At 43.4% G+C, this 27,483-nt stretch overlaps 1 protein-coding gene across 2 annotated transcripts in view; it reads left to right on the top strand.

The window, feature by feature from the left end:
- The first annotated feature begins 223 nt into the window (after window positions 1-223).
- Window positions 224-27,483, top strand: part of LOC120835070 (receptor-type tyrosine-protein phosphatase gamma) — an 85,033-nt gene continuing 57,773 nt past the window's right edge. For both annotated transcript variants that reach the window (XM_040203600.2, XM_040203599.2), the window contains exons 1-2: window positions 224-959; window positions 19,854-19,958. In XM_040203600.2, the coding sequence (XP_040059534.2) occupies window positions 875-959; window positions 19,854-19,958 (190 nt within the window). In that variant the 5' untranslated portion in view covers window positions 224-874. The remainder of the gene's footprint in view (window positions 960-19,853; window positions 19,959-27,483) is intronic.

Below are 27,483 nucleotides of genomic sequence, written 5' to 3'. Positions count from 1 at the left end.
GCAGCCACGTGCGGGCTTCAGTGGTTTCGAACGGTCTGACACGAGCGACCCTGCATATCTGGAGTCTGCCCACATCCGCAGCAGCATAAAACCCGAAACCAGACTCCGGGTCCATTTCGACCGCTTTTGCACTCAGTAAAAAAAAAAAAAAAATCCAAGACCCGCCTCCCCTCCCTCTCTCTCTCCCCCTCTCTCTCTCTCTCTCTCTCTCTCTCTCTCAGCCCGTCCTGTAGACGGGACCAGCAGGCTGATATCCATGCGTGCCTGACCGCTAGTCCACTTCCTGGGTGGAGGAATGGGACGTTTCCAGCGCAGCTTTTCTTCTTCTTCCTCGCATTGTGCGGTGCCCTTCGTCACGCCGACAACGCGGATAAGCCCCCAATAATGACCGCGTGTAATCGATATTATTCAACCACTTTCTTTCTTTTTTTTCTTTTCTTTCTTTCTCCGATGTAGTTAAAAAGACAGCGATTGATCGCCGATTGACCCTCCGTCACTACGGGAATGTCGCTATCTGGAAGCCCGCTACAGGCACGCCGGAGTCCAGCACATTTTCAACAGTTTTTTGCACGGCGGCAGCGTACGTATCGCGTCGTTCCTCGGGAGCTAAAAGCAGCCTCTGCTCGGACCGGAGGCCAATAAATTCGTCGTTTTAGAGAAACCAACAACCACAACAACAAAAAACAGCGACTGTGGCGAACCGCTAAGCGTTACTTTGATGCTCTGCCTCCGCGGCCGCGGTGCCAACTTCGTTTCTGGCTCGTCCGTGTGTATGTGATTGCTTTTTTTTTTTTTTTGAGAGAGAGAGAAGATTAAAATACTCCTTAACTTTGTCACCCGTTGCCCTCTCGTCGCTCTCCATGAGTAGTCTGACATGCGGAGAATACGGGAACCGAGTTACTGGTGGATTTTATCCTTGATGTTTTTAACCTTGCCCAAACACAAAGACTGTCATCCCGGTAAGTAACTCGCATCGCGGCTTAGCTTCCACTCCTGTAGCCCAACTCCACTGTGTTGACTTGTGTTGTGTCATATTTTGTTGTCAAAGCGACTTTTTAAAATAATTTAAATGTCGAATCCAGCCATTTTTTGTCTTCTTCCAGAGGCACCGTAGAGCCACTAACGGTTAACAGGGCCGAGCCGGCTCCCAACGGCCAACGGTTCCGTTTGACGCCGATGCGTTCAGGCTCCGTGACTTTGCGTGCATGGCATTGATTATCCCCCGCCTCTTAACGCCTAATTCCGGGCTTTAACAACTAACGTTTTATCCTCAAAAAACTAGCACGCCGGTGACTCATCAATCCACCCGTTCCAGGAAACTATCAATCCCGTGGGCACTTAGCACGTGTTGTGGAATTGCCTTCGAGATACTTCGACTTGTGTGCAATTAGGCGGCAATGTCTCGGAACTGTTGAACCCGCCAGTTGTGTTGCGGTTTTCGCAAAGGAGTCCTGAAGTTTTTTTTCCCCTCTCCTTGGCTTTACTGTGGCTAATGAGGAGGTTTTAGTCCACGTATCGGCGCGCTGTCATGTGCGTAGGTAGGAAATGAGGATGGATAGTTAGCGCTGTTGGCCCTCGGTAGGACGCGCATGTATGAGGGGCAATTAATGCCGCGCAGTCCTCGGACAATCGCCTTCGGTTAGTCCACCAGTTGGGGGGGGGGTGGGGGGGGGGGGGGTGAATAGTGTTCAACCGTAGTTTGTGACCCGTGCGATTCTGCGCCACGGCAGATGGAAGCGTTAGTGGTGAATGGGTGGTTGCATGTTAACAGGTGAGGGTTATCATTTGGGTGGAGGGGTAAGTAATGCACGCGCTGTGACGCACCGACGCACCTTCCACGAGGTTTTGCCAATGGCTCCAACATATGTTTTGGGTTGGGTTACCTATATTGATATTTTGAGTCTGCATCAAATAATCATTTATAATAAATTGAATAGTATGACATAATACAATACATGTATAATCCATATTATTTGTTGTTTAATGAAATATTTGTGGAAAGGTCCGTTATTTGCTAAGCAACACATTTTCCACTTCTAAAATGAATGTAGTGCACTCTTGTGGTCAAACTATGTGATGTTACTCAAATTTGGATTGCATCTCTACCCGGCAAATTTCTTACTTGTTAGCATGCAGACTAAAAGATATCTGATAAACTACTGTGGTCCGGCAATAATCCCCCGTGTAGTTTATCAGTCTGGTTGTATCATCACGCCTTTAAAAGAGCAACAAAACGGTGATAACACCTTTCTTAGTTCTTATGTTAAATTTAACCCGAACAAGGAAGGACTTGGAAGTTCATTGGATGTTTTTTATTCTAGGGCCCGAGTCGTCCCCTTACAGTAAAGTCGTGGTGATGTAACACAGGAGAATGGTTCCTCTCAGTCACACCCTCGACCCCTGACCCCATTCCCCAAGACCCCCCAAGATTTCTTCGTTTGCAGCTCTATTGGGTAGGATACTGCCTTGCAGGGCCCCAACACGTGTCATATGGCGTGTCTCCACCCGACGCGCAGCAAACCACCGGCAGGATGGTGGTGGAGGATAAATCCAATGTTACTACTTGTACACTGTCTCGTAATGCAGGCGTCTACCGGCTAGGCCGGTTGACCTAAATCTCAATCATGTGAATTTAGAGTTTACATCATAGAGAGTCTTACCAAACCCGGTGCTTGATCACATGAAAAGAGAAGATTTGTAAGGGACGGGGATTATTTTCGTCTTCCTAAATCAACGCACACGGGATTTACGGACATAGCCGTCTATAAATCTGGCATGATTTTTTTTTTTTACGACATCTGAGAGAATTCTGTGTGCAGCGTATGTGTAGAGGCAATGAATTCTAAAAAAAAAATGGTCACCCCTGTTTGTAAAAAGCAGTCTTCCATGTCTTTTTTCTCTCTCGCACAAATGTGTCTCATGTGTTCATCTCTCCGATATTTCACTCCCTACAATAAGAAAGAGCTAAACAAATCTGTAAGTGGAATATGTCACGTTTCAGTCGGTAAGGATTGTACTTGTCTGTTTGAAAGTTGTGTGGGTGGAATTGCAGCTCGGTAGTCTTTGTAAGAAGCGGAGCTGGTCATTAATTATAGACATTCCCGTGATTGCATCACTTAAGTAATGCGAAAATGATTGCATGTTCTGTGAATACGGCCATACAAAAATGGAGAAAGGCGTAAAGCCTCGTGGTACAACTCTGGAATAATTTACTGCGAGGAAGAGGACCTAAATGATCAGCATTTTTGCTGAATTGAATAAGAAAAGCAATTACTACCTTCTGACAGGCATAATGACCTGTCAAAAAGTGCGCTCTATTTTAAGAATGTCCTTTTAAGAAATAACCAAAAAAAAAAAGCCACTGTCACTGTCCACTGCGAGTACAATGTTGGTGAGCAAACACGCTGTTAATGTTATTAATGAGGTCCCGATGTGCCGCTGTGCCAGCAGGACGCCAGCTGTCCGGACAGCCCTGATGTTGGCGACGCTGCCATCATCAGCACCGCGGTCCTCCTCCTGTACATTCTCTGGATAATTGGCTGGATGAACAGTACTGAAGAAACGCCTCAAAAGCGACGGTCTCCTTGTTTGCAAAAAAACGGCGTCAGTAAAATAGGCCCCGCCTCGGTGGCGCCGGCGCGCTCTTATCTGCCGTCTCTCCACCAGCTGCGCGTGCCACCGTCTAAATGCTCCGATGGGGAAACACTGCAACTGTAATCGCTCTTCACTTGTGCAGATTATTTGCCGTTTATCCTATTTCGCTAGTGATACTCCGCTTTTTGCATTTTGCTTTCAAGTTTAATGAGCGGCTTATCAATGTGTAATTAGCCTGGATACACTTTCGGGGGGGATAAAAATGTATTTACTGTTACTAAGGAAAGCGGTAACTTGGGGGGTTGGTAATTGTGGTCCAGCTGTGTCCAGCAGCGGGTCAGCAGCTGGATTCATTTCTCTTTCCCAACGACAGCCTGGGACACGAGCTACACTTTATCCTTCAGTGTCCTCCACAAAATGATGCTCACTGGTGGGATGAAGTCGGTTTTGTTGATGCTATAACACGCTTCTTTGAGGAAAAAAAATAGGATACAAATATTAATTGAATGACATTTAAGATACCCTGGAGCTAAATTGAAACCATTTTTTTGGGAGACGGCTAAGACGGTTGAAAAAGCGAGACAAACTTTCCCCGAATAATTCAAAGTTCAAATGGATTTCCTGTGTGAATGATTTCTTTCGGGTTGAATGTTAATGTTGCAGAGTGTCCCGACTGACTTTCTGAAATATTGGTCATCATTTCTCTGGATGTAGCAGGCCGAGCGTAAGTAAACATTCTCAACCCTGTATTAGTTTCAGAATTTACCGTTCTTTCGGTCGCTTTTTCATCAGCTTTTTGCCGTTGAGGCTGCTCATTCAAAATACTTGGTCATGTATTGAGCTTTTTAAAACGAAAATACTCGCTCGGAAATTCCCACGCTAGATGTAACATTGCTGTGTCCTCTGACAACAAAGAGACATCTTAAGCACTAAGAAATCAAATCAATAGCCGTGTTTATTTTTATAGACCATATTTCCGCGACATAAAATGCTACTATAAAATGATGAAAGTGCAGAATGCCGGCAGTTAGAGGCTGTGCGGCTCCTTAAAGGTGCCCTCTACAGTTCCCCCGTAAACAAATGTGTCATATTTGCATTTAGCGTTATTTATCAAAAAGGATTATTCTAAAGGTCTAGCAGATTGTCTGAATGTGTTGACTTGATCATGACATATTCTGTCGAGCAGATAAAAAAAAAACCCAAATAGGATTCATCTGGATTCTAGCTATGATATTTTCGTCTTCCACGTGTCGGCGCTTCATCAGCACGAGGATGCGCTCAGATTGGGGAAACCGCTCGTAAACCCACGGGCTGGTGGCGCTACGAGCAGTTAGGAACTCAACAGGTTACATTGTCACCAAAGTCATTTTCAGTGATTTCCCCCTGCAAGGTGCGTGTAGAATACACACCTGCTTTCAATCCTCACCGCTCTTTAGTTGGATGTTGTTGTAATTGAATTAGAAGAGGATCAATACCTGGCGTATTGTTTCCAGGAGCCCGGAACGTAACCCGAGCAACCGCCGGAGATTAATGGCGAGGTCGTCCTGTCTGGAAACGCTGGCATTGATACCGAAGTGGAATGTTTCAGTTGATATGAGCCCAACATCACGAGAACAATGCTTTTATTTAAAGGGTAATTATAATCATTTGACATTAATTGTGATGAAGCTGTTTATTTGTATAACTTATGTTAATCAAGGCAATCAGTCATCACTTCATTACTTGGTGTGCGCGGTTGAGTTCACTCGGTCTTCAGCCAAGATACTCCGAGCTGGTCACAGTAGCATTTTAATCATTTAGAATGACTCACAGCCACTTCACACCGAATCATTTCATCTGTCCTAGCAACACGCCACAAAAAAGGCTCACGCACACACACACACACACACACAAACCAGATTAGACCGAGCTGGTTGAAACAAGGGAGGATAAATGCTTTTGGGAAAACGAGTGTACTTATATCCGGGGCTTCATGACAATAGTGATTAATGTCCAGGCAATAAGGCACAGTCGCTGAAGGATGTACTCTGCTGCACTCAAGGACTTTGCCATATCAATAAACGTCCCGTGTCCTTCGGTCGCCACGTCCTCTTTCCCCTTTAACGGCCTTGCCCGAGACGTAAAAATGGCGTCGGCTTTACTTACAGCTTGGACTGTCAGTCAACTCTGCCCCTGTGGATGCTGGACACAATGGGACCCCTCAGGCTACAACCCCCCCCTTCCCCACAGCCCCCACCCAACACCTTCCCTCCCCTTTCCTGCTCTGTGCTATTGTGGGTCACATGAGCATGTGTTCAGCTTTGTGCTCCCGAGATTGTCTTTTTTCGGAGGCGAGGAAAAGCAAATTCAAAAGTAGGCTTTCCCATCGGCGAGGCTCCTTTTCTCCGCCGTGAATTACGGCGCCGATCGCTGAAGATATGGAATTATCTCTGTGCCTGTTTTATCAAAGTCAAGGTGCTCTGCAGAACGCAAAAGCAGCCCATTGATTGAGAGTGAATTTCATTATTTAGTTATTTTGCGGAACTGTAGGAGATGGCAAAAACACATTGGTCTAACTGTTATGTACATTTAGGTCACTTTTAGTTCAAAATGTACAAGGATCAGAATTCACCAAAGTCTTTATATAAAAAAGTAGTCTTCAGAACTCTGCAAAACAAGTGTTTTGTTTAAATGCAAAACCGCAGCATGATGCTGAAGATTGAAATGACGGTTTGCTAATAAAACATTGTTGCGTAAGATCTTTAGATTTGAAGGTTTCCATTTGCAAAAGAAACCGCTGTGTTGTACATTTCCAGTGAGCAGTTCTTCACCAACATAGAGGTTTTGCATTTTTATTGTGTAAAATGTCTATTTTGACACACGTTGCTATGGTTTTATGCCTAATATCCACACGAGAGTATCAAAGTACAATCCCAAAAGGTCTCCTGATGGTGGATTTTTAAAAATCTAAATGCCAAACACAAGAGACCTTTTTAGATGTTTGTGATTCGGATCCATTCAAAGTTAATAAATATTTACTATGTTCCTTATTCTCTGAGTGTACATCTCACTCTTTGGCGGCGAAGGATCGTGATTTAAAACATCTGCTCATAAGAGTTTATCAGCAGCTCCATAAACTCCAGTTTGGCATTTCCACGTATCCATCCAAAGCATTTCTTTGACTCCTCTTTCAGATCACATGCAGCTTGTTGGGCGAGCGGACACAATATCCCATCTCACTGTTGGTTGAACCACCGTTTGAAGGCTTCGACTGTAGGAAGTGGGTAAAGGTCCACGGCTAACTGGAGGAAAGCGCTGTCGCTGCCGGCCCCCCTAATGAACTACCATTCCTACGGCTTGTTTGCCTGAGCAATGACTAAGAGGCGTCCAATCACAATAATTAGAGACGCAGTAGTAAATAAGCCATCGACTGAGGCATTGAAAAACGTCTGCTTGGGGGAATTGAAATTCCTCCTTTTTGTGGGAGCGATAATCGCGTTGCTTTGACACATCACGGTGATTCATCATGGTTTGTAGGACATATTGTTTATTTTGGGGTGGGGGGGCAGACACAAGGCGTCTCTGAACGTACGGCCGTTCACCGCCTGTCGCTCTTGATGAGGATATGATGGCTTATGAAGGGTCATCCACCGTGAGCATTTGACATAAGTGGTAAATAAAGAGGAATAGTTGCGTTTCACGCTGAGTGGATATCCACTCTCCCTCTCCAGTGCTACACCAACCTCATTAATTCCTCTTCGAAAAAGCTCCCCCCCCTCCCCCCCATCCCCCCTCCTAAGTTAACACCCCGAGAGATCCGTCCCCAGGCTCTTTTCCTTTGGGTTTTTCGATTCAGATTGATGTTCTGTTTGTTTCCCCTCACACACTGTTGTCTCCATGGGAGCTTTCTCTTATTTAGTGAGAAAGCTCTAAAACAATAACACAGGGGGGGGGTCATCGGTATTTAACAACGTTATTAAAAACGGAAGCCTTTCAGGTGCTGTTGGGCCTTTTGCGAAAGTGGTGCGCGGCGTCGTAGCGATGACGGAGGGAGCCAGTGGGGAGATTCTGGTGTTGGTTCATTTCCGAGGCTTCCACGGTGAAGATGTGCTGAGCTGGAAAGTTTTTGGAGGCAGAACAGCAGATTAGAGAGCACCCTATCGATCCTCTTGACACGCGCCCCTTTGGGGAAATGCAAATGTTTCCGTTTCTATCCAACGGGAACATCCAAACCATACCGGTAGTGGAACCCTAATTAACTAGGGATTGGAACACCGTGGCCTTTTGCATCTGACATTTTCATCTATCAAAAAAAAAAAAAAAAAAAAGACATTGTTTATTTCCTTTCCTCAAAAAAGACACCCGTCGTGTTCATTACACGGGGAGAAGACGCCGCGGTTAGCGGTTGAATTTGTCGACCGTCTGTAGAAACTAGAATTAAAACACCTTCCGGTTGATCCTGTGTAATTTTAGCCGTCGTACAAATCCCCTTTTTAGCCTTTTTTCCTTTTATCTGTCACAATCTGGTGTAAGCCGGAGGGGTGAACGCTGCTGTGTATTGTGCTGGTATCACTGCATTATATTCTCAGCGCTAAAACCGCACAGCCAAAGTGTTTACCACAGCAGAGGAGACCTGTCCCCTGGCCCCCCACTCGTCCCCGGCGGGCTCCCGGGAGCGTCTGTACGCGCTGGGAAGGTGAGACCTAGCAACCACTCCGCCTCGACAGCCTCTCTCTCTCTCTCGCTCTCTCTCGGGTCGTTGTGATGTTTAGTGTTTAGTGTAAAAGGATCACGGCACAAGTGGCATTTCAGAATGTTTAATAAAAAAAAAACCAGGACAAAACGAAAGGAGCATCGAGGACATTCAACTTAGCTCTGGCAGCACTGAGCTCTACCTTCACGTTTCTGCACACAGAGCAGCAAAAATGTGTTAAATATTCAATTTCAGTGTTATTTTAATCTTTACTAATGCATATTTATATTACTTGTTTTGTTCTTGGTTTTTTTAATATGGCTCTAGTTTGCACTTTGACCTCCGCTGCTGTAGATCCTGTGAACTTTCCCCTCCGTAGGACTAGTAAAGCATTATCTTCTCTCATCTCATCTTAAAGCCTTTGCTACCTGCTGCCCCGGTTCTGTTCGGCTCAAATGACGACGATGATGTTTAGTGGTTCCTTCCGGCCATGAACGCTATCGGTTTGGACGAACAAATAAAGAATTTGAAGGCATCAGCCTTAAACAGCCGTTTCCTGCCATGTTCCAATATTTTATAGACAAAGCAATTTATCAAGAATCTTAATTAGCTGAAATTGCTGCTCTATATTTGTCATTATAGGAGAGTTGGAAATATAAAATAAATGTCCTGTTTTAAAGGTCAAGATTCAAAGATTTACTCCAGTGAGTGCCATTTAAAGAGTGTCATTATAGCTTCATGGTCAATGTGTCATGATCACTTAAATTGCTCTCAGGTCCGACGGGCCCACCTGAACTAAAGCATAAAAATAAGAGCGGTGCAACTGGAAACATTTAGGGTCTTTGAATGCAAGCGTTTCTATAAATGTCATTGAGATGGCTTGTTGTGATAGTAAAACTAATGTAGATGGACAAATAGTAATACATTCCTTAATGTTGCCACAAGCTGTTAGGCATATCCTTGTTTTCTAGAATATAACAATCAACAACTTTATAATGAATAAATATACAATGATATTGACTAAATGTCTGACAGGGGAGGGAAGCTCAACAATGACAGCATGCTGCGTGATTAACAGACAATGCGCAGTCCGATCAATGTAATTAACTTATTGACAACAGCAAACTGACAAGAAGCAGTCACGTTTGTTTACAACAAAGGGTCCATCAGAACCGCAGCACTAAATCAGGGCACACTCGAGAGCACAGACCATTCAAACACTATTCACATCAGATTGAAAACAACATAATAGACAAATCAACCCGCTTCACCTGAAGCTCACTCTGATCGTGCTAACTCACTTAATGATGTTCCCTTAATTAATACATATATATTTAAATCCCACCAGAAGTGAATCTTTCTTTCTTTCTTTTCTTTTTTATTTCTGAAAAATACTCTACCTCACTCAACAGTTACTCATTTTGAAGTACTTTCCTCTGAATGGCACGTCGCTGTACTGCCTTTGACGAGCATGTTTTCGGGCCGTATGAATTGCCACTAAATGCTCTCCCACATTGATTTCACCACTCGGCTGTGGTGTTCCTGGCCGATTAGAATCATTACCTTAAATTGTGGCCAAGCACTGCTCAATTGAATGTTTTTTTTGTTAGCCTCCGTTGGCTCATGTGTTCATTCTGTCTCATTAGCGTTGGGTTCGTTTGGATGTAAGTTTGTAGGAGGAAATTGGGGCCACGTTGGCTGCAAATAAGCGGGATCGAGAACATTTTGTAGTCGTCTTTTGATACTCCGTCTACTGTTGATTAAATCCCACTGGGATTAAATATCACATCTTAACAGACAACCACCAAGTGTGTGGATGGGGAGGAGCACTGGGCTGAGCAGATGTTCTCATTAGTGGCCGTCTTATTGTGACGTGCCCGTAGATTTATTCCATCACAATACCTCTAAAGTCAGCCAGATGCCTATTGTGTGGAGATCAGCTATAATCTCTTGAGAGTGAAGGAAATGCCACTCAAGATCACCAATTTGGGTCCTATTTTTGAGGAAACTGCATATGAGATCAAAAAATTGCACCATTGGTAATTGGGATGGCCGTCTTTTTATTCTCTTTGATTCTGATATAGTAAGATTAATTAGTTTTAACAGTTGGAAACATAATTTATTAATAATTAATTCATTAATTTTAGTCACAAACGGTGGGAATGAGTGGAGGCCGTGAATATCTTCTGAAAAATGTTTTTTTTATTTAGTTTAACTCTAGTGTGCTATTCTTTTGGCAGTATAATTGAATTAAAACATAAAATTGGATAATAAATACATTATGGGAGTACTTTGGCTTGAGCCTCAGTGTGCAAAACATCCACTGCAAAATGAAATTTGCTTTGGCTTAAGTATTGTCAGGTGAGAAAAAGACAAAGATATTATTTATTCTCTTAATGCATGCATGGAACCAGCATGCAGAGGAAGCACTGCTGACATCCTGTTGCAACCTTAATTTAATGTCTAGGGGATCACAGGAAGTGACATAACCGTTTACTCAACCTGAAAAAACATTAAAAAAATGGGACCACAACATGAAAAGGCAAAGCCACATTAAAACATTTCAGTCTTCCATTCGTTGCATTATGCCCCAAACAGCAAAAATAGTACTATTATTTTTGTGTTGTGTTGTGCAGAATAACATGAATGTTGGACCTCACTGAGTCCAGTGTCAGCATCTCTCTTTTGCTCCCTGCTGGTTGGGAAATAAACATCTGCATGGAGTAAACACCAGTGAGGCTGCTAAAGAGGAAGCAAGTGCAGCCGTTCTCCTCGTTTTATTTATCGTTTCTAAATCCAACCTTTACGTATTGATTACAGTTCAACATCAAAAAGCATTCTGAGGGGAAGGCGGTGCGTTTGACCGCTTGTATGGCCCCGGGCACACACAAGACAGCCCGCTTGGAATAGATGCACGTAGTCATGCGGTGGTATTACGTATGGCCAACACTGAGTCATTTGGCCAGTGAGCCTTTTCCACCGGCACCAGGCGAGTGATTTTTTTATTCATTTTTTTCCCCAACTAAAGCGCACCATTACGATTCCTGGTAGATTCCTGAATGTGCGGCTTTGCTATTGTAGTATTTGAACCCCGGAAGCAACAGCAACTCTTAATTATCACGGGCGGATATCAGATCGCCGGCTCAGCGGTGCCAGTGGTCGCGCTCCACCTGTAATCGCCCGTTATCAAGCATCACTATTCATGAACACGGGTAATGCGCGAGGAGTGTAATGTATCCACCAGAGGCAGCTGATTTCATTGCAGAATCAATCGCGAGAAAGTGCATGCGGGGGCTGCACGCGCCGCGTCCTCCGGAATGACCTCATAAGCTCTTCGCACTCGAGCGATCCAATTGCCACATATTGGAAATTTAAAACCTCACTTTGCGCAATAAATTTTCTTGACGTTGTCAGAGCAGCACTGTGCGTGGCGAAAACGTCTGACTATTGTTTATCGTAGTCTGGGAAGGGAAGGAGCGGTTGCAGGTCTGGTAAAGAGGTCAGGAGCCCTGAATTTGTTTAATCTTGTTAATGCTTTTCATCAGAGCCCCTGATGCACTCAATCAGCCTGCAGCTGTTTAATGCACTTACTCTACAAGCACAATTCAGATTTACAATATCATTTGACCCTTTTTGAGGTGTAGCCATCCATTGTGGAGGTCCTACGTTAAACATACACTTCTCCACAGGAAGTCATGCAGTTTTTAATTGATAAAAGAGTCAGTCAGTTTTGGTCAAACAATAGAACAATCGTTCCGTCTTTTGAGTAGATGGAATAAACACCAGGATGCGATATATTTCTTTCTTTTTTTTTATTTCAAGGAAAAGGTTGAATACACTGGAGACTTTCATCCATGTACGTGCATGAAGTATAGTTCATTTGCCATTGTTTCTCCCGTTGCATGATGGGCAATGTCAGTTTAGGGCTGTCGCCTGAGCTCGCTGGTTCTACAAATGCACTCTGCCACGCGTGAGTATGTTTACTGTCGCCTTTTAAAAAGGGGGTGCATTGCGATTCCACTCACCAAAACATCATTGTTCCATTAATGAACTTGAAAAATGTATATTGACACAAGTAGGTCAAGAGCTGGAGACGGAGACGGCTCGCCTTGAAAGTTAAAGGTTCCACATTTTCAAACGCGTTTGCGTCAGAGATCCGTTTATGGAAAGCACAATTAAAGAAACAAACATTCTTAATCAGGAGCGTAATATACAGCAGTCAAAAAGGCTAAAGGACTCGACGTATGCATGAATGTTAAAGGAACTGATTCAACTTCAACATTGACTTCACTGCTTCCTCTGTTGTCATGACAATGATGCATTTCCTCGTAAAAGCCCGTCAAGTTTATTTATTGTATGCACTTGTTATTCAACATAAAATACATATGAATAAATCTCATATATAAATCAAGTTCAAGGGGAATCAATTGATTTTACAGTCAGACTCGTCATAAGTGTCAGCGCTGGAGCCTGTTTGATCCACCTGAATAGTCTAAGAAGGCTTTGGTTAGATGCATCAATCGGGCTGTGTCCATGTCGATGTTGTTGCACAATGTTGTTGCTCCATGGTACGAACATTAGAGCGCAGTGTCGGGCAGGTGGCACTTTGCACGTGAGCCCCGGGCATCGGCGTATGGACGAGTGTGAATGGGTGAATGACGACCTGCAGCGCTAAAGCGTTTTGAATGGTGGAAAAAGCTCCTGAAATTGATCGCGAAATTGATTTTTTTTAATTTTTTTTTCCCCAGCTCTCAACTTTCTTTGAGTTCATTAATGGAGCAAGCTGTCGTTTCGCTTTCGCCCGCGTTTGCGTCTGTAAAAAGAAGCAGAAGAAGCCATTTTTGTTGCCAAATTGTCCTCTGCATTCAACCCTTCCCCCACAGCGGGCAGCCGTCAAGGCGCCCGGAGAGCAGTTAGGGCTCGGGCGTCTTGCTCGGGGACACTTTGACGTGGGGACATGAAGCAGCCGGGGTTCGAACCGCCAACCCTGTGGTTCCCAGGTGCACACGCTCTACTCCAATGCGCCACGGTCGCCCGCAACAAAGGCAGAGTGTTAACCACGTTTCAACTCACACGTAGCAGAAGGCCTTTGTATTTGCGCGAGTCGACCAATGAGATTAACACCCCGACACTGACATTGTTCATAATACAATGTGAACATTAGCGAATAAATTGTACTTATTGCACGGACCTAGATCAAGGTCTCCAGTTTTATTCGGCCTTCCTTTTTAAAGAAAAATGAAAAACATCCTGTCATTTATTCTCTCTATGAATAAACAACATATTCTCTCTTCAAAAGAAGAACTTCTTGCCCACACGCTCCGTGTTTCTTACCTATTCTTTCTTGTAAAAGGTCTGTTTTCTCTAACATCTGTATTATTAAAGATCAGATCATATGAATACTCAACAATGAAAAAAGTCACTCAAGGGAGAGTTGGAACGCTCTTTCAGCATAATGAAAGCGTCGGCCTTCCTCCGATTCGGCTCACTCTGTCGTTAAAGTTCCGTCATCTAAAAGAAAAATGTTTTCTCACAGGGAGGAAATCCAAGGCTGTAATGCACACAATACTTGTGTGCGTTTAGTTATCTTATTTAAAAGCCGGGTGTGCGTTTCCCTTCACCATTTCTGCTCGTCTCGATATCTCACCATGAGGTTGTATTTCAAGGGTTTGGAGCACGGACCAAAAGAAACGTCCACGCTCGGCTCTGCTGAATGTGCGGTTGGCCGGTTGCAGGACCTGTCAATTAACAAATAGTCCAGACAGGCAGGCCGTGCACACTGACACACCGACCAAATGTCTATGCAAAGGCAAAAAAAAAAAAAGCTACGTCATGGAGGAAAATAGAAATTTTCATTTAAGTGTCGTTCTTCATTGAGTCACTGTAGGATCAATTTGAACTCTTCGACTAATGGGCTTAATTTCACTTAACATGGCTGCGTTCCTTTTGGCCCAAGGGCGCCGATGTCCGCTTTGCTGAAACGGCTGGTTTTGCTTTTAGCCGTGTAGGCCTAAATATCTGCATTGGGATTTGAGGTGTTGAGCATTATTTCCGAGCTTGATGTTTTCGCCCAAAGGCTCGGCTCGCTCTTGTTCCGTATCTTTGGCTGATCTTGGCAGTTCCAGTACGCGGCGACTGCGTGTGACTCAAAAGACTTCCGGGACTATCGAGCCACATCGCCCACTTCCCGAGGAACGAGACACACACGCACTCTGAAGATCACGCCCCCAACTTACCCCCTTTCTAATGTCCCCCCCCCCCCCCCCCCCCCCCCCCTGCCATTTGGAAATAGGAGAGGGCACATTTGAAATGTAGGTGTGTTTGTACACGCGTGTGAGTTCTTGACGAAAAACGGGAAGCCGAGCAGATGTTCTGGCATGGGACAGACGGTGTCCCTCAGTGTGGACGTTTGTCCTTCATATACACATGGCAGTGTGTGCGTTGGGAGTCAGCCCTCGTCTACGCTCGTGATGCCTCTGGGGGGGAAAAAGTGGGTTCACTTCCGTTTCCTTCTCATTCTGACGGATTGAAGTAAAAGTTGTTAAGACTCGCAGTTTGTCTAATTAAGCCAATTTAATGATATACGTTCTCTCTCCTGCTAATTGAAGGACAAGTTGAGAAAACGAAGGTGGCTGACGTGCCGGGTTATGCGTTCTTCTCCCTCAGTACCTTGAAGTGTGTGCGTGGCTCTATGGATGTGAAGCAGGGAATGCTGGAGGAAAATGTCAGCAATAAGACATTTTGGTGAAACATCAAGTGCAGCCTCTACAGGGGAGTTGGTTGTGTTTCTCACCTGGTGAGACAGTGAAATGTTCATCATTAAGCTTAATTAAACTGAAGCTTTCTCAGTGATGGGGACACAATAAAGTATGTAGTTGACTAGATAGAATCTATGTTCTATGTACTGCGATTTAAAAGATGAATAACAATTCATTTTCATTTTATTAAGTGATTATATATATATATATATATATATATATATATATATATATGTTATTATCCATTTATTTAATGTCGTTTTGCGTCACAATATACTCTTTTTATTCCATCACAATTTTATTCCATTGAAAGGTGATATACTCCAACATTGAACTACATCCCTGACTGACTGACTACTGCCCTTGAATGTTATTTCTGTTCATATTCTATTCAACATCACAACACCAAATTCGACACCGATCGCTCCCGCTAGGAAGACGTCAGAATCTATTGTTCCTGCGAGGCATGTTCCTTCATTACAATTAACCCCGGGGCTGTAGTTTATTTTTAGTCAATCCGAAATACACCATTCTGCTTCGGTAAATCCTACTTCAGTAAATACTCGCTCACACGCGTGCAGCTGAAAATGGTCCCCATCAAATACACTATTAACTGCTGTAAAGTATTGAGGGACGGACTAATGCCTTATTGGTTTTGGCGTTTTTATGGGGCTGTTTGACAGCTTTAGCCGTTGCACTGTGGATGGGGAAAGCTAATGGGTTCATTTGTGACTCACGCGGGCCTAATTAGTGTTCATTTGTTCTTACTGGGCCGATCAAAACACGCCTGCTCCGAACAGGAGCGCCGGGCCCGTGTGTCTCTGCTCGCCGCCTTCCTTGCCGATACATAGTGGTGTCACACACAGAGTTTCACCTTCTCACAATGACGAACTACAGTGACGCCGTCTGTTAAACAGGACTAACACCAATGGCAGGCTTCATCTGGGTGTATTGTGATACGATAAGCAGTCATTGTAAAGCCTAGTTTATGCTTCTGCTTTTTTCCGAGAGACTCAAGGACACGCAGACGCAAGAGCCCCTTGCGTGCCTTTTCACACCTCCTTGCGTGCGTCGACCCATTTTTTTCTAGGCTTGCGTCAAAAGCGACGCAAGCCTCCTGCAGCCCGCAAGGCTGCGATTGGTCTGCTAACTGCATCCTTTACGCAGCCTCACATTTCTGCTTTCGCAGCACAATACCGCCATTATTAAAACGAGGTGTGTTTACGAGAGAGCGGATCAGATTGAAGAGCTTTTGTCAGAAGAAATGCGTAATATTTTCACGTGAGAAAAATCACAGTTTAGTTTCCCCCAAAAATGTTTATTTCTATTTAAATAACACCTGACTGGAAAAACACAGCCAAGTGTAAAATAGATCCGATGAGCAATTATTGGGACGTCCAAAGGAAAGGGCAACCACATATCCTGAAACAAAAAGGCCTGGTTTTTATTTTTTCGACCTAATATCTGCTTCTATTTTAAGCTTTCATAAACCATTAGCTACCATATCACACGCTTTTACCGTGCAGGTAGTTCTCATTGTCACATGAGTCTGGAACCGAATGTTTGTCACATCTGACTCTGACACTATTTAACTGTAACTGGCTGAAGTTTGTCTTGTTCTACACAAGCAGCATAAAATATACTTCTGTAACGAATTTGGAGTTCACCGTGTTAAGCAAACATGCAAATCTCCCCAAATCACAGCGGAGACAGCAATATTCACTCATCCATAAATATTGGGAGCGTTTAGCTGCACGAGGCTTGACGAAAGTGTTTAAAACCCCTTAACAGCAGCACTTGATGTGTAAACGACATCCTAAATTCAGGATGCATTTGATAGATTTCCCCCCTCCCCAAACAATCCTCTTCGCTGTCCTTCACATAACTAATGTTAGCGTTTGTGATAAGATTGATATTTTAACTCCGGCCCCCCAATGACTAATGGAAGTTAAACGTTCCTGTGGTTGTTGTTAGGCTGCTGTTTTTCAAGGGCTCTCAGGGGTTCTTGGCTTGTTGTCGAGTGTGATATTATGGAACAAATAGCTTTTCTTCATGGTGGTGCAGATGATTTAACTGCCCTCAGGGCGATGAATAAAGGGAAATGATTTTGTATGCCTAGGCTATGTACAAGCTGTTGTTTCCCCCCATAACAGGGGGCCCGCCCCGCCCACCCTGAAATACCCCCCACCCTGATCGGCCGAACCGTTTCCCCGACTACTACACCCCCCCCCCCCCCCTGTTGAAGTTTCATAATTAGGGGAAACGCTGCAAGCTGTTGTTTTGTAGGTGTTATTGAAGCCTTTCAATGGAACGTACCTGTGGCCCGGTTTCACAAGGTCCAACATTCAAAACTCCTTTTTGGGCCACGTTCTCCGAATAGAGAATCCCATCGCCACCCCGACATAATTGCCATTCACTGGTGTTTAATGGATCTAAGCTCTGCGCGTGTTGTTTGATGCCGTGCAGCCCTCCTCCGGCTCCTTCAGGCCCAGCGCCGCCTGCGCTGCCTCTCTGGGCTCGGCTCTATCGGAGATGCTGTGGCTTTAATCCTCTGCCCACGGGGGACAGCTGACATGGATGAGAGTAAACTGTTGACACGGCGCTGTCTCCTATGCGCTCTGATCAAAGACGGCGCAGGCCTCCTGTTTCACAACCTGCCTTCAAATATGTCCGCAAGTGTCTGCCACAGAGACACCCCGCGTCTCTGTTTCACACTCTGCGCTCACCCCGGTGTTCGCTGCGCTGAATTGATGCCGTCGGATGATAAGGAAGCAGCCATTTTTTGACTTCACCCATTTTGCCTCTTTGGCCTCCCGCAAAACAATGAATTTGGAAAACGCAGTGCGAGTTGCTGACTGCGCAGTGGGGACCAGTTCTGGAGAGCGTAACGCATTGGCTCGCAAGTACAGTGAAAGGCCTGATTTAGTGTTGCATTTAATTAATGATGCAACTATTAGTAAGAGCCGAGCTCATCTGAAGTGGCTGAAGGTGTGTGTGTGTGCGTGTGTGTGTGTATTTGATGTGTGCAGATGCTCATGAACCTCAACCGACTGCCTTCAGGAGGTTGAGCTCCACGAGTCCAGGGAGTTCTGCTGTTTGTAAAGTTACTTTTAACCCCACCAGACTGCTGACAAGTGTGATGTATATATATTATTAGTTTCCATGGTTACAGTGCATAGCGTGTTCTTAATGCAGTAGGAGAAGGTCACATGTGTTGTGTAAACGGAGGGTTTAAACTGTTATGGAGAGAACCCTTAAAGGATGCACAGTCTGGATGTGTGTTGGTAGATATCGCTGTGAGTATATTATTTGTATCATGGTGCACAAATACTTCTGGTCGGTCTTTCAATTCGTGACGTACAGGAATTAACTGTTTTGTTAGTTTTATTGTTTTTTTTTTGGCTCAGGCAAATGTGTGAACCCATTTTTTTTTTATATACAACACAGTTTATCTAAATGGATTGAAAAACTGCATTGCAGCTGGTGGGAATGATTTCTGCCTCATTTTGATACTAGTCATGTCTCCTTTTGTTTTTCCGTCCGTTCCCTGTTACACAGAAACAATCTGCCGACCCAATTGTTTGCATACTTCTAGCAAAATGCCACCAATATTAGCCAATACACGTCGGTGGGTTTTCCCATGTGACAGTGGGCTTTGACCGCTCCGAGCAACACAAAAACGCTGTTGTTTTTGCGTTGAGCACATGATTGACAATGAGTTCTGCTTTAGAAATGCGTCCTCCCCTACTGGCACAGGCTGCACCCATTGTGGAGCACACTTTCCCCCGATGCGTTTGATTATTGCAAGTCTGGGACTAGCGAGTGTGTGTGTGCTCCAGGACACGTCGTGCCTGTAGCGTTCGCTGTAATTCTGTTGACGATGTTTGATTTCGTGTGGACATTTGTGCCCTGAAGACACAGGGTTTTGTCGACACTCCTGATAACTTACATTGTCTGCATTTTGCGGAATAAGAACTTAGCAGGCAAGCCATTGTGACATTATGTGAATGCTATTCCATTATTTATTCTACGGATTATCACATGTATACATCAAGTAATCAGAGTATTTTGATTTTAAAAAAAAATGCCAAAATGTACAAAAAGAGGATTTCATGGAACAACCAATTGATTTTCTTCTGGAACATCTACATTAGTATAGCTTGAATGGCATACAAATGCTCTTCTTTTGTTAAATGAACTAAGTGTGACTCGAGTTCTAAATGGTTGCTTTCTGTAGATCCCAGTTGGTTTGGAACATTACAGCCCATTATGTGTCAACTTATGTCATCTGGGTTGAAAGCAGATGATTTCTTCCTGCACATTGTCACCACTCCTTCTTCGGGTGTACACTGGTTCAGCTTGTGAGACTAGGATGTTCAGGAAACATACCTTTGGTATAATATCCAGGCCGAGATGGATCTCTAGTCAAAAGTTTTTCTTGAAGTATTCTTCAGTCACTGCAGCCACTTGGGACTGCAGACTCTCCTGGGAGGAGCTCAACAGCTGCAATTTTGGAGGCTCTTTGACTGAAAGTTTTGTCAAAGTGATGTTTAGATGTTCTTTAACTGTAATCTACAAGTTTGAGCATATAATATATATAATTCTTTCCTAATCTGTTCTATGTAAGTGTATTTACTTTCCACGTTAATATTATTGAATTTTGTTCCATAACATCATGTTTATATGTTCAATTAATCTTAATGTTTCCTTTTCTGTCACATCACGTACACTTTAAATCTGTCAAGTAAGCCGTCAGAGTATTTCTCCAGACTTAGTCGAAACTTTTCTGTGCCTGCGGAGATTCTCACATCTGTGTCTGCCTCCCACAGTTGCATCAGGTGGCCAACCTCACCATGCGGAAGAGAGGCACCACGGGACCTCGGGCGTAATGAGGGAGAGGAGGGCAGCCGGTGACCCCTATTGGTCCTATTCAGGTGAGCTCCCATTTGTGTGGTGACCAGAGACCTCAGTTGGAGGGAAAATGCATTCTTTGACTTGTTCACCTCGGCTGTGTCTCGCACATAGTTCTTCTATTTTTAAGACACGGCTTCCTTCTTTTCTTCTATTCTACTTTTCTGGGTTCCTTCTTACGGCGGGAGCCAGAAGTACTCAATTGGGATTTGTATAGTTGTGTACCTGAACCGTTTTTTTTTCAGTTCCATTAGCATCTCTATTAAACCAAATTCACCAGGGAGAGAAACACCTGACACGACATACAATAAAACAGATTCATTTTTTCTTTATCATAGCTACATTTATTATTGTATGCTGGCATACATAGTGAGTAGATTAAAATGCTTTTAAATCAATAAAACACCTTGCAATTAATTGTGAACCCACTCCTCTTCAACAACTGATGTTTGAAAATACAAACAAATCAAACAAGTTGCTTAAATCGCAATTGTGAACGACATTGATTTGTGACACTTAACCCCCAACTGCTCCCCGGCAGCCCAGTGCTCCCAATTCTGTGGGTCTATTGGTAAAAATACTAATAAAGGAATAATGATTATCAGTAATCTCATGTCATGGTTTGTGTTCTCCGGACCACCATTTATATTAAAGGAACCATATTATGCCCTTTTACCTACAAGTTTATATGGTGCTTTGTGGTCTGAATGAAATGTCTTAAATATAATTTGGTCAAAATACCACAAGGATCATTTTTAACGGCATCCTTTTCAGCTCTGCTCAAAACGTAATGCTAATGAGCAGCCAACCCCCCTCCCCCCTGTCTCCTCCACCAGCCACACTCCTCCGTGGTTCCAGCCTTGCATGGCACGCCTCCCCTGTGTCATCATGAAATGTAAAAACACAAATGATTAAAAATAAATAAATAAATTCGTCCACTGATCTTTGATAGAAATGCAATTATTGTATGATTCCAATCATCCCACTGAATTAGTCTATTTTCCTGTTCCGACACGGGGGAAAAGATGCAAAGGTAATAAAAGTCTCTGCACGTCCCCTCGGCGGCCGTCACTGTCTATCTGTCGGTTACACCTACAACCACATGGCTTTGAACCAGTCCGACCCTGAACAACAAGTTCAGCCTCTCCAACAAGATCCAGGATTTAGGGTTCAACAGGCCATTTCTGAATAATTTGCAGAAACACACAGCTTATTCCCAATTCTAGCTGGGACATTGTCTTCATATAGGAAACTAAACCAGCGACATGCCAGATACCCAAATTAACGTGTAGTATCACAATTTGTTTGTCGTATTAGGTCCCCTTTAAAGCGTATAGTTTATCCTGTTATTGCCAAAGGAATTCCATCCATCCATCTTCCAATCTCTCTGCCCTCTGCTTTATATTAGGTGGGGCGCAGCCCAATGTAAGGTAGCACACTGAGATGGTTGGAATAATACTATAATAATATTTTGTCAATGGAGTAGTTTTGTTTTCAACTGTAAAAGGCATTATTACACGAGGATGACACGTCAACTATCATTTTTTAAATTTACACTTTACCAAGATGCAATGTTTTGTAGTAAACTACTTTTGTATCCACTGACTTATATATTTAATATGCCGATACCATAGAGGACAAGAAAAGCAATAAGAAAAATGCTTCGTCTGCATTATAAATCCCTTTTTGTTTAATAGAAGTTTTTTTTTATAGGGTCCTGATTTGATTGCCAAAGCATTGCAGTGGTGGTAAAATGTGGTACATTCCGTTGGGATGGGGGAGCTGAATGCCTGATTGTACTTAGCTTTGCTTGGTTTCTCCCATAAATCATGATATATAGCCTAATTGGTATAATTGGCAGGCTATTCATAATATTAATAGTGCCCCATGCACACACACACACACACACACACACACACACACACACACACACACACACACACACACACACACACACACACAACTGTGTGTTCCGAAACACCCAACTAACTAATAGTTGCGTACATGTTTTTCTTTTTTCACTATTTAGATAAATAGATTTAGCTTAAATGTTGTTTAGATGGTATCTTTTGCCTCCACATGGAGGGACGGCTGATCCGCGGGCTCGTCCCGCAGACGCAGTGGACCCGCGTCAGGACTCTGCAAACAAAAGCCCCGAGAAGCTTCGGTTACAACGCGCACTGAGCGAGAGTGGCTTCATTCTCTCCTCAGGTAAACGTCCCAGACCGCGTCTTTACATAGCCAATGATAGTTTGCCGATACACGAATACTGAAGCTGCAAACAGAAGGAGGTCAATGAGCAAAGAATAAAACCAAAACCCGATTCGACAACTTGACCGAATGACCATTTTCGATTGTTACTCGAGGACACTGCTGACTTTTCTCACCGGAGCAGGCGGAACCGGAACTGTGCTTTTGTGGCGGGCAGCAGTTCCATGGAGCAGACATCAATGTTGTGTAGGGGTGCTACTTCACATTCTGTAATACACATTAACACAGTACAAACACAGCCCTCTGTTGGCCATTGAACAACTCCGATGGGAAGTAGAGGTTATGTGCTTTGATGGAGGCGACCTCACTGGAAGAGCTCAGCGAGGCAGGAGCTGTGAGTTCAATTATATTTACGGGATTCTAGGTCCAAAAACAGCCCGTAGCCCAGCGCTTGTTCCCTCTGCTGTCACAGTGAATTACAGCTCTGAAAATGATTATTCTGATGGAATATTTTGGCTTTTCCCTTGGTTCAAGGCAAACAAAAAATATGCAAATACTGAAAGAGAGCAAAGAGTTTATGTTTATGTTTGTTTTTTCTATAAAAGAGCATAATGACAGGGGTTGGTGTTCCGCTACTGCTGTAAAACCCTTTGGGAAACCACAGCTGGATTATATTCCATCCATTTTCATTGTACCCTTTTGTCATTGTGTATGTGCAGATTACAGCGTCACCACATTTTATTTGGGAATTTCTTTACTTTGTTATAGGATCTTTTCATTTGACAGAAAGGTATTTTTATTATGACGTAAATAGTCGGAACGGCGGGCTGATATAATACTTACATTTCATAACCCCTTTTTGGGAATATCCAGCTTTGCTTTTGTGTACATTTGTATGATTTCTCCTCAACATGCAGGTTCTGGTCATTTGGAGAAGATGGGATCTCTGAATGTATAAGATTTTAATCCAGGGGGGCTGGACAAAAACTGAACAAACATCGGTCTGGTGTGCGGGCCGACGTTATTTCAGGCCTGTGCAGAGAGCTAATTCCTACCAGGAAAGGCAGCTGGCTGATTGTACTGAGAAAAGGGGAAGCATTGAGGGAACACAGAAATGTCCATTGCTTTTGAAAGATAATTAGCGGCTAAGGCTGTGACTGGGGGGGGCGGCGAGCGTGCCGCAGCAGCTAAATGGTTATTAAGGGCATTGGCTCCTCGCTAGTGAGTGTAGCAGAGAAGCACACAGTGGGGTTGGTTTGAAGCTAGAAGGTACTGGTGCAAGCCAGTCTTCATCTCTATGAGGTAGACACACACACACACACACACACACACATAGTCTACAAATCCTATACGGTAGAATATAAGCCATTGTCGCACATACCGCCCACATCCATAGCTGTTTATCTTACAGTTTACAAACTTGTCCAGGGAAAAGCCGCTTGAAGAATGTGGAACAGGTCTTCAAGCGGCAAATCCAGTGGAGTAAAAGTTTAGAAAGTTTCTTGAATCCGTTGTTTTGTTCTATAGAAATGAGTTTGAAAAGTTTAGTTATCACATTTTCTTTTTTTTTTACAATGTAATGATATTTTAAATCTTTATGGTGAGAAAGGTTTCCCGGGTATTTTACCCATCAGCCCCATGCAACGAGGAATAAGCCTCACACGGGAGCTAGTGTCATTCCATGGTTTCGTTGCCTTCCTGTGTGCTTTGGTTATGAACTCCATCATAAGTAGCCTCAAAACCTGCACTCTAAAATTTGATTAAAAGTTATTTAAGGCGTGTGTGTGTGCATGTGCGTGAGAGCGAGAGAGGGAGAGGGAGAGAGTGAGGAATGATATCATACTCGCCACAAGACTCCCCCAGGAACAAGGCTATGCATCATTTCCCCCTTTTTATATCTCTGCAGGTTTTCACATCTTCTCCAATAGTTCCTTAGACTTTCATTATCGGTTGTTTCACGGTTTGGCCCAATATAGGCTGTAGTTTGCTTTTGAGTGCACTCCTGTTGATTTATTGTTCTAGTTTAATTACTGCACAACAGTTGGAGCACCGTAATGTGCATTTGCAGAAGCATTAGGCTTGATCCCCTTTAACCGTGTGTAGAATAAAAAAGAAAAAAGAAAAAGCAAAGCCAATAAGTAACGGCATTAGAGATGGAAAAATATAGATTAACGCCCTGAAGAGAATCTAAACTCACATTTTTTCACTGTCTTATGAAATTTCATAAAGGTCCTGAGTTAACTTGCATGTCATTCCAGACTGATATGAAGCATTCATTGCCACTAAAATATTTATGTCCTTGCTGTGCTCAGGGGGGGAGAGGAGGGTGCGGAATTATTGATGTTGGTTAGAAAAATGCTAACTGCGCTTAATTGGGGAATTAAAAATACAGTAAAGAGCACATGCCACTGCAGCTCAAATCCCTTAGATGTCATGGTAGTCTACTAGTCTACTTCCACCAATAAATAATATAGCTAACAGGCAATACACCCTCCAGTGATTTGTGTTTTCTTTATATCTGTGTATTTTTTTTACCCCGAGCTCTGTGCTTCACAGCGATAGAGCTCCTACTGCAGCAGCCATGGATGTTTGGATGGAAGCCATCCTGACAAGCTGTTGTAGCCACTGAAAGAGCCTGCGATTGTCTGATACGTGTGGATTATATTTCCCCCTCAGCCTGACTGTTTGATTCCAACTCGCTGAGGTTCCCTAAGATCATTAGCAATCTTTCCACTCATATCTCACATAATGAAGTGAATGAAGTGTCATTTTCAATCAATTGCTGTGTTGATCCAACTTAATTAGTACATTAGAGAATAGAAAACCGGATTAGGTAACTCGCTGCTCTTGCTTGCCAGGGCCATTTGTTTAGACATTTAAATAACCCTCAATTCTAAAGCCTCTAAAGTGTCTGTGACTCTTTTGGTAGAAATACGTCACTAAAATTGCACTGATGAGGTATTCCCAGTGAGATAAACTCATCCATTATTCTCCAATTTGAGTTTTTGTGTCAAAAATAAAATGCCACCACGCCTCTCAAAATTGGTTCCTTTGTTTCTACATGTTAAAAACCTACAATTCGTACAACCCAAAATTGGCTGGATCCTTGTGAAGGCAGTGCACTTTGTCTCTAGCGGCACGACACCCCCTTACAAAGACTGGAGGGAAAAGAGCAATGCCATGTTGTCATGGTGCCCGACAGAAGGAGCTCTGCCTCCTGGAGTTAATGAATCGAGAGGAGGATTGCTCCCAGTAGACATCCATGTATGAGAAGCACTTGACTTTAAAGCAAAGCTCCCTGACTATGAGGCTGTGATGGGGGGGTATGCATGGAGGATAGAGTAAGGGGCATATTTTACAGGGATACAAGGACATACTCCGCAGGGAAAAGACGATGAAAACACCAGCCGTAACTGAGGGTTTTCCTGGATGAAAAGATGGAGGTGATTTGAACAAGTGTGCCAGAGATCTTACTAAACTCTCATTAAAGACATTTGATTGATTTTTAAATTATGATCTTTCACTCCTCATTGTTTCGAAGCAATCAAATATTATACATTTACGTTTTTGCAAAATCAATCACGATGGGCAATTTTGTAAATACTTCTAATGACAGCGGAAAATTAGAGTGTGATTTAATTTACAATAGTCATTCGGTCCAATGACGACAACGTGTCCTCTGATTCTCCAAAGTGGCTCGAAGTAACACAAATTCAGAGGCGGTTGTTTCGGCAATATTTTTAGCATTACCCATTTAGAAATATACAGAAATAGGTCCTTTTGGTGAACATATTCCATCCCTCCATCACTATGCACCCCAGCCACCAGCTGTTCACATAATAATTCTGTATATCTTTGCATGGATAAGTGGTGCACCCAGTCTTGGTTGGTAAAGCCTTGGGTCGCTCACCACGTCCACTCGCTAAAATGTAGTTAAGCTTCACAGCGTCAGGTTTTCCTTTTGTGATTTGTTACTCAGTCTGTGCTTCTCGCCCAATGGACTGCAGCTCGGAGAGTTTCTGATGTGCTATTCCCTACAACATCAATAGTAAATGCTTAACAACCTAGAAGGAGACGCTCAGTAGAATTCAGATCTCGGCCAGATGTGTCTGCAAACCCCCCACCCCCCCTGCTGCATTGTGTGTTTGAATGAACCCAACCCACAATTGGCAAACCTGCGGTCTAAGCCGCAATCGCATAGGGAATGTTTTTAACTCGCACGTCTCGCACATCGGATGCGCTCTCATTTTGATCTACACAGATATCTGGAACAGCTCTGCTCCGTCTCACAGGCGCAAATGTGACTTGAAAGGTTTATTTAGGCTTCACCCGCATTCTTCCGACAAAATGCACGTCTACGTGACGTTGATTCCTTTACATAAAGGCACAGAACAGCGGTGTCTCTGGCTGCTGTGCCACGCTGATGCAGTCAGGCCGTCGGTAGTTCCGTCAGCTGGCTGACTGTTAAATGGGCAAACTGTTTATAGACATGGTTTATCCTCACTGTATCCCTGTAAACGGTAAATTGTTTCAATTCTTCAATCTAAATTATTATTTTTAATCCTTTGCCCAATTGATGAAATAATACATGGAATTATCTTAATGTTCTAACAATTTTTCAACAATTTATGAGTCAGGTAATGGAGTGAAAAGACAACTGGCTATTACGTCATACAGTGATTCAAAGAAAGAATATGTCACAGCAATCCTTTCAAATACAACGCCAGGTATTTTTTTAAGAGAAGATAATTCATTAAAATATGAGTCCGATTTTGTTTGAGTTATATCGGGATTAAAAAAAACATACCTTAAATGAATCGTCACAAAAGATAACCCACAACACGTTATGAATTATGAACCATATGAGCAATGTATGATTTGAAGGCAAACACTGACATTGTAACTCAAGTGTCAAAACACCTTTTAACTATTTAAAAACATTTTTTTATGTAAGCCTTCACACCGGTGGCGGCGGCGGCGTAGCAAACATCACTGCCACTTGAAACGTGTCGGGTGTTCAGGAAAGCAGTAACTTTATCACTTTTAATCCCTGGATTGGCACCGCCTGCTTGCTGCAAGTCCCTAGAGGCAAATGTGTGATATTAAGGTGTATAAATAAAATATACAAGTCTTGACTTCCAACCCTGACGGTATATGTTTGTGTTGCCCTTTTCCCTTCATTTGGGGAATAGAAGCTCTATTCATTTACCGTAGAATCCATCTAAACTGCTGAACTTTGTTGTGCTCATCCTGCAACAATCCTCTTCTCCGTCACGTAGCCACAGCGCTTTCTGGACTTGATTAATTTTTCCTCCACTTGGGAGAACACAAAGATTA

This window comes from Gasterosteus aculeatus, chromosome 17 (genome assembly GCF_964276395.1).
Source record: "Gasterosteus aculeatus chromosome 17, fGasAcu3.hap1.1, whole genome shotgun sequence".
Taxonomy (NCBI): domain Eukaryota; kingdom Metazoa; phylum Chordata; class Actinopteri; order Perciformes; family Gasterosteidae; genus Gasterosteus; species Gasterosteus aculeatus.
This window is presented reverse-complemented; position numbering and strand designations above follow the sequence as displayed.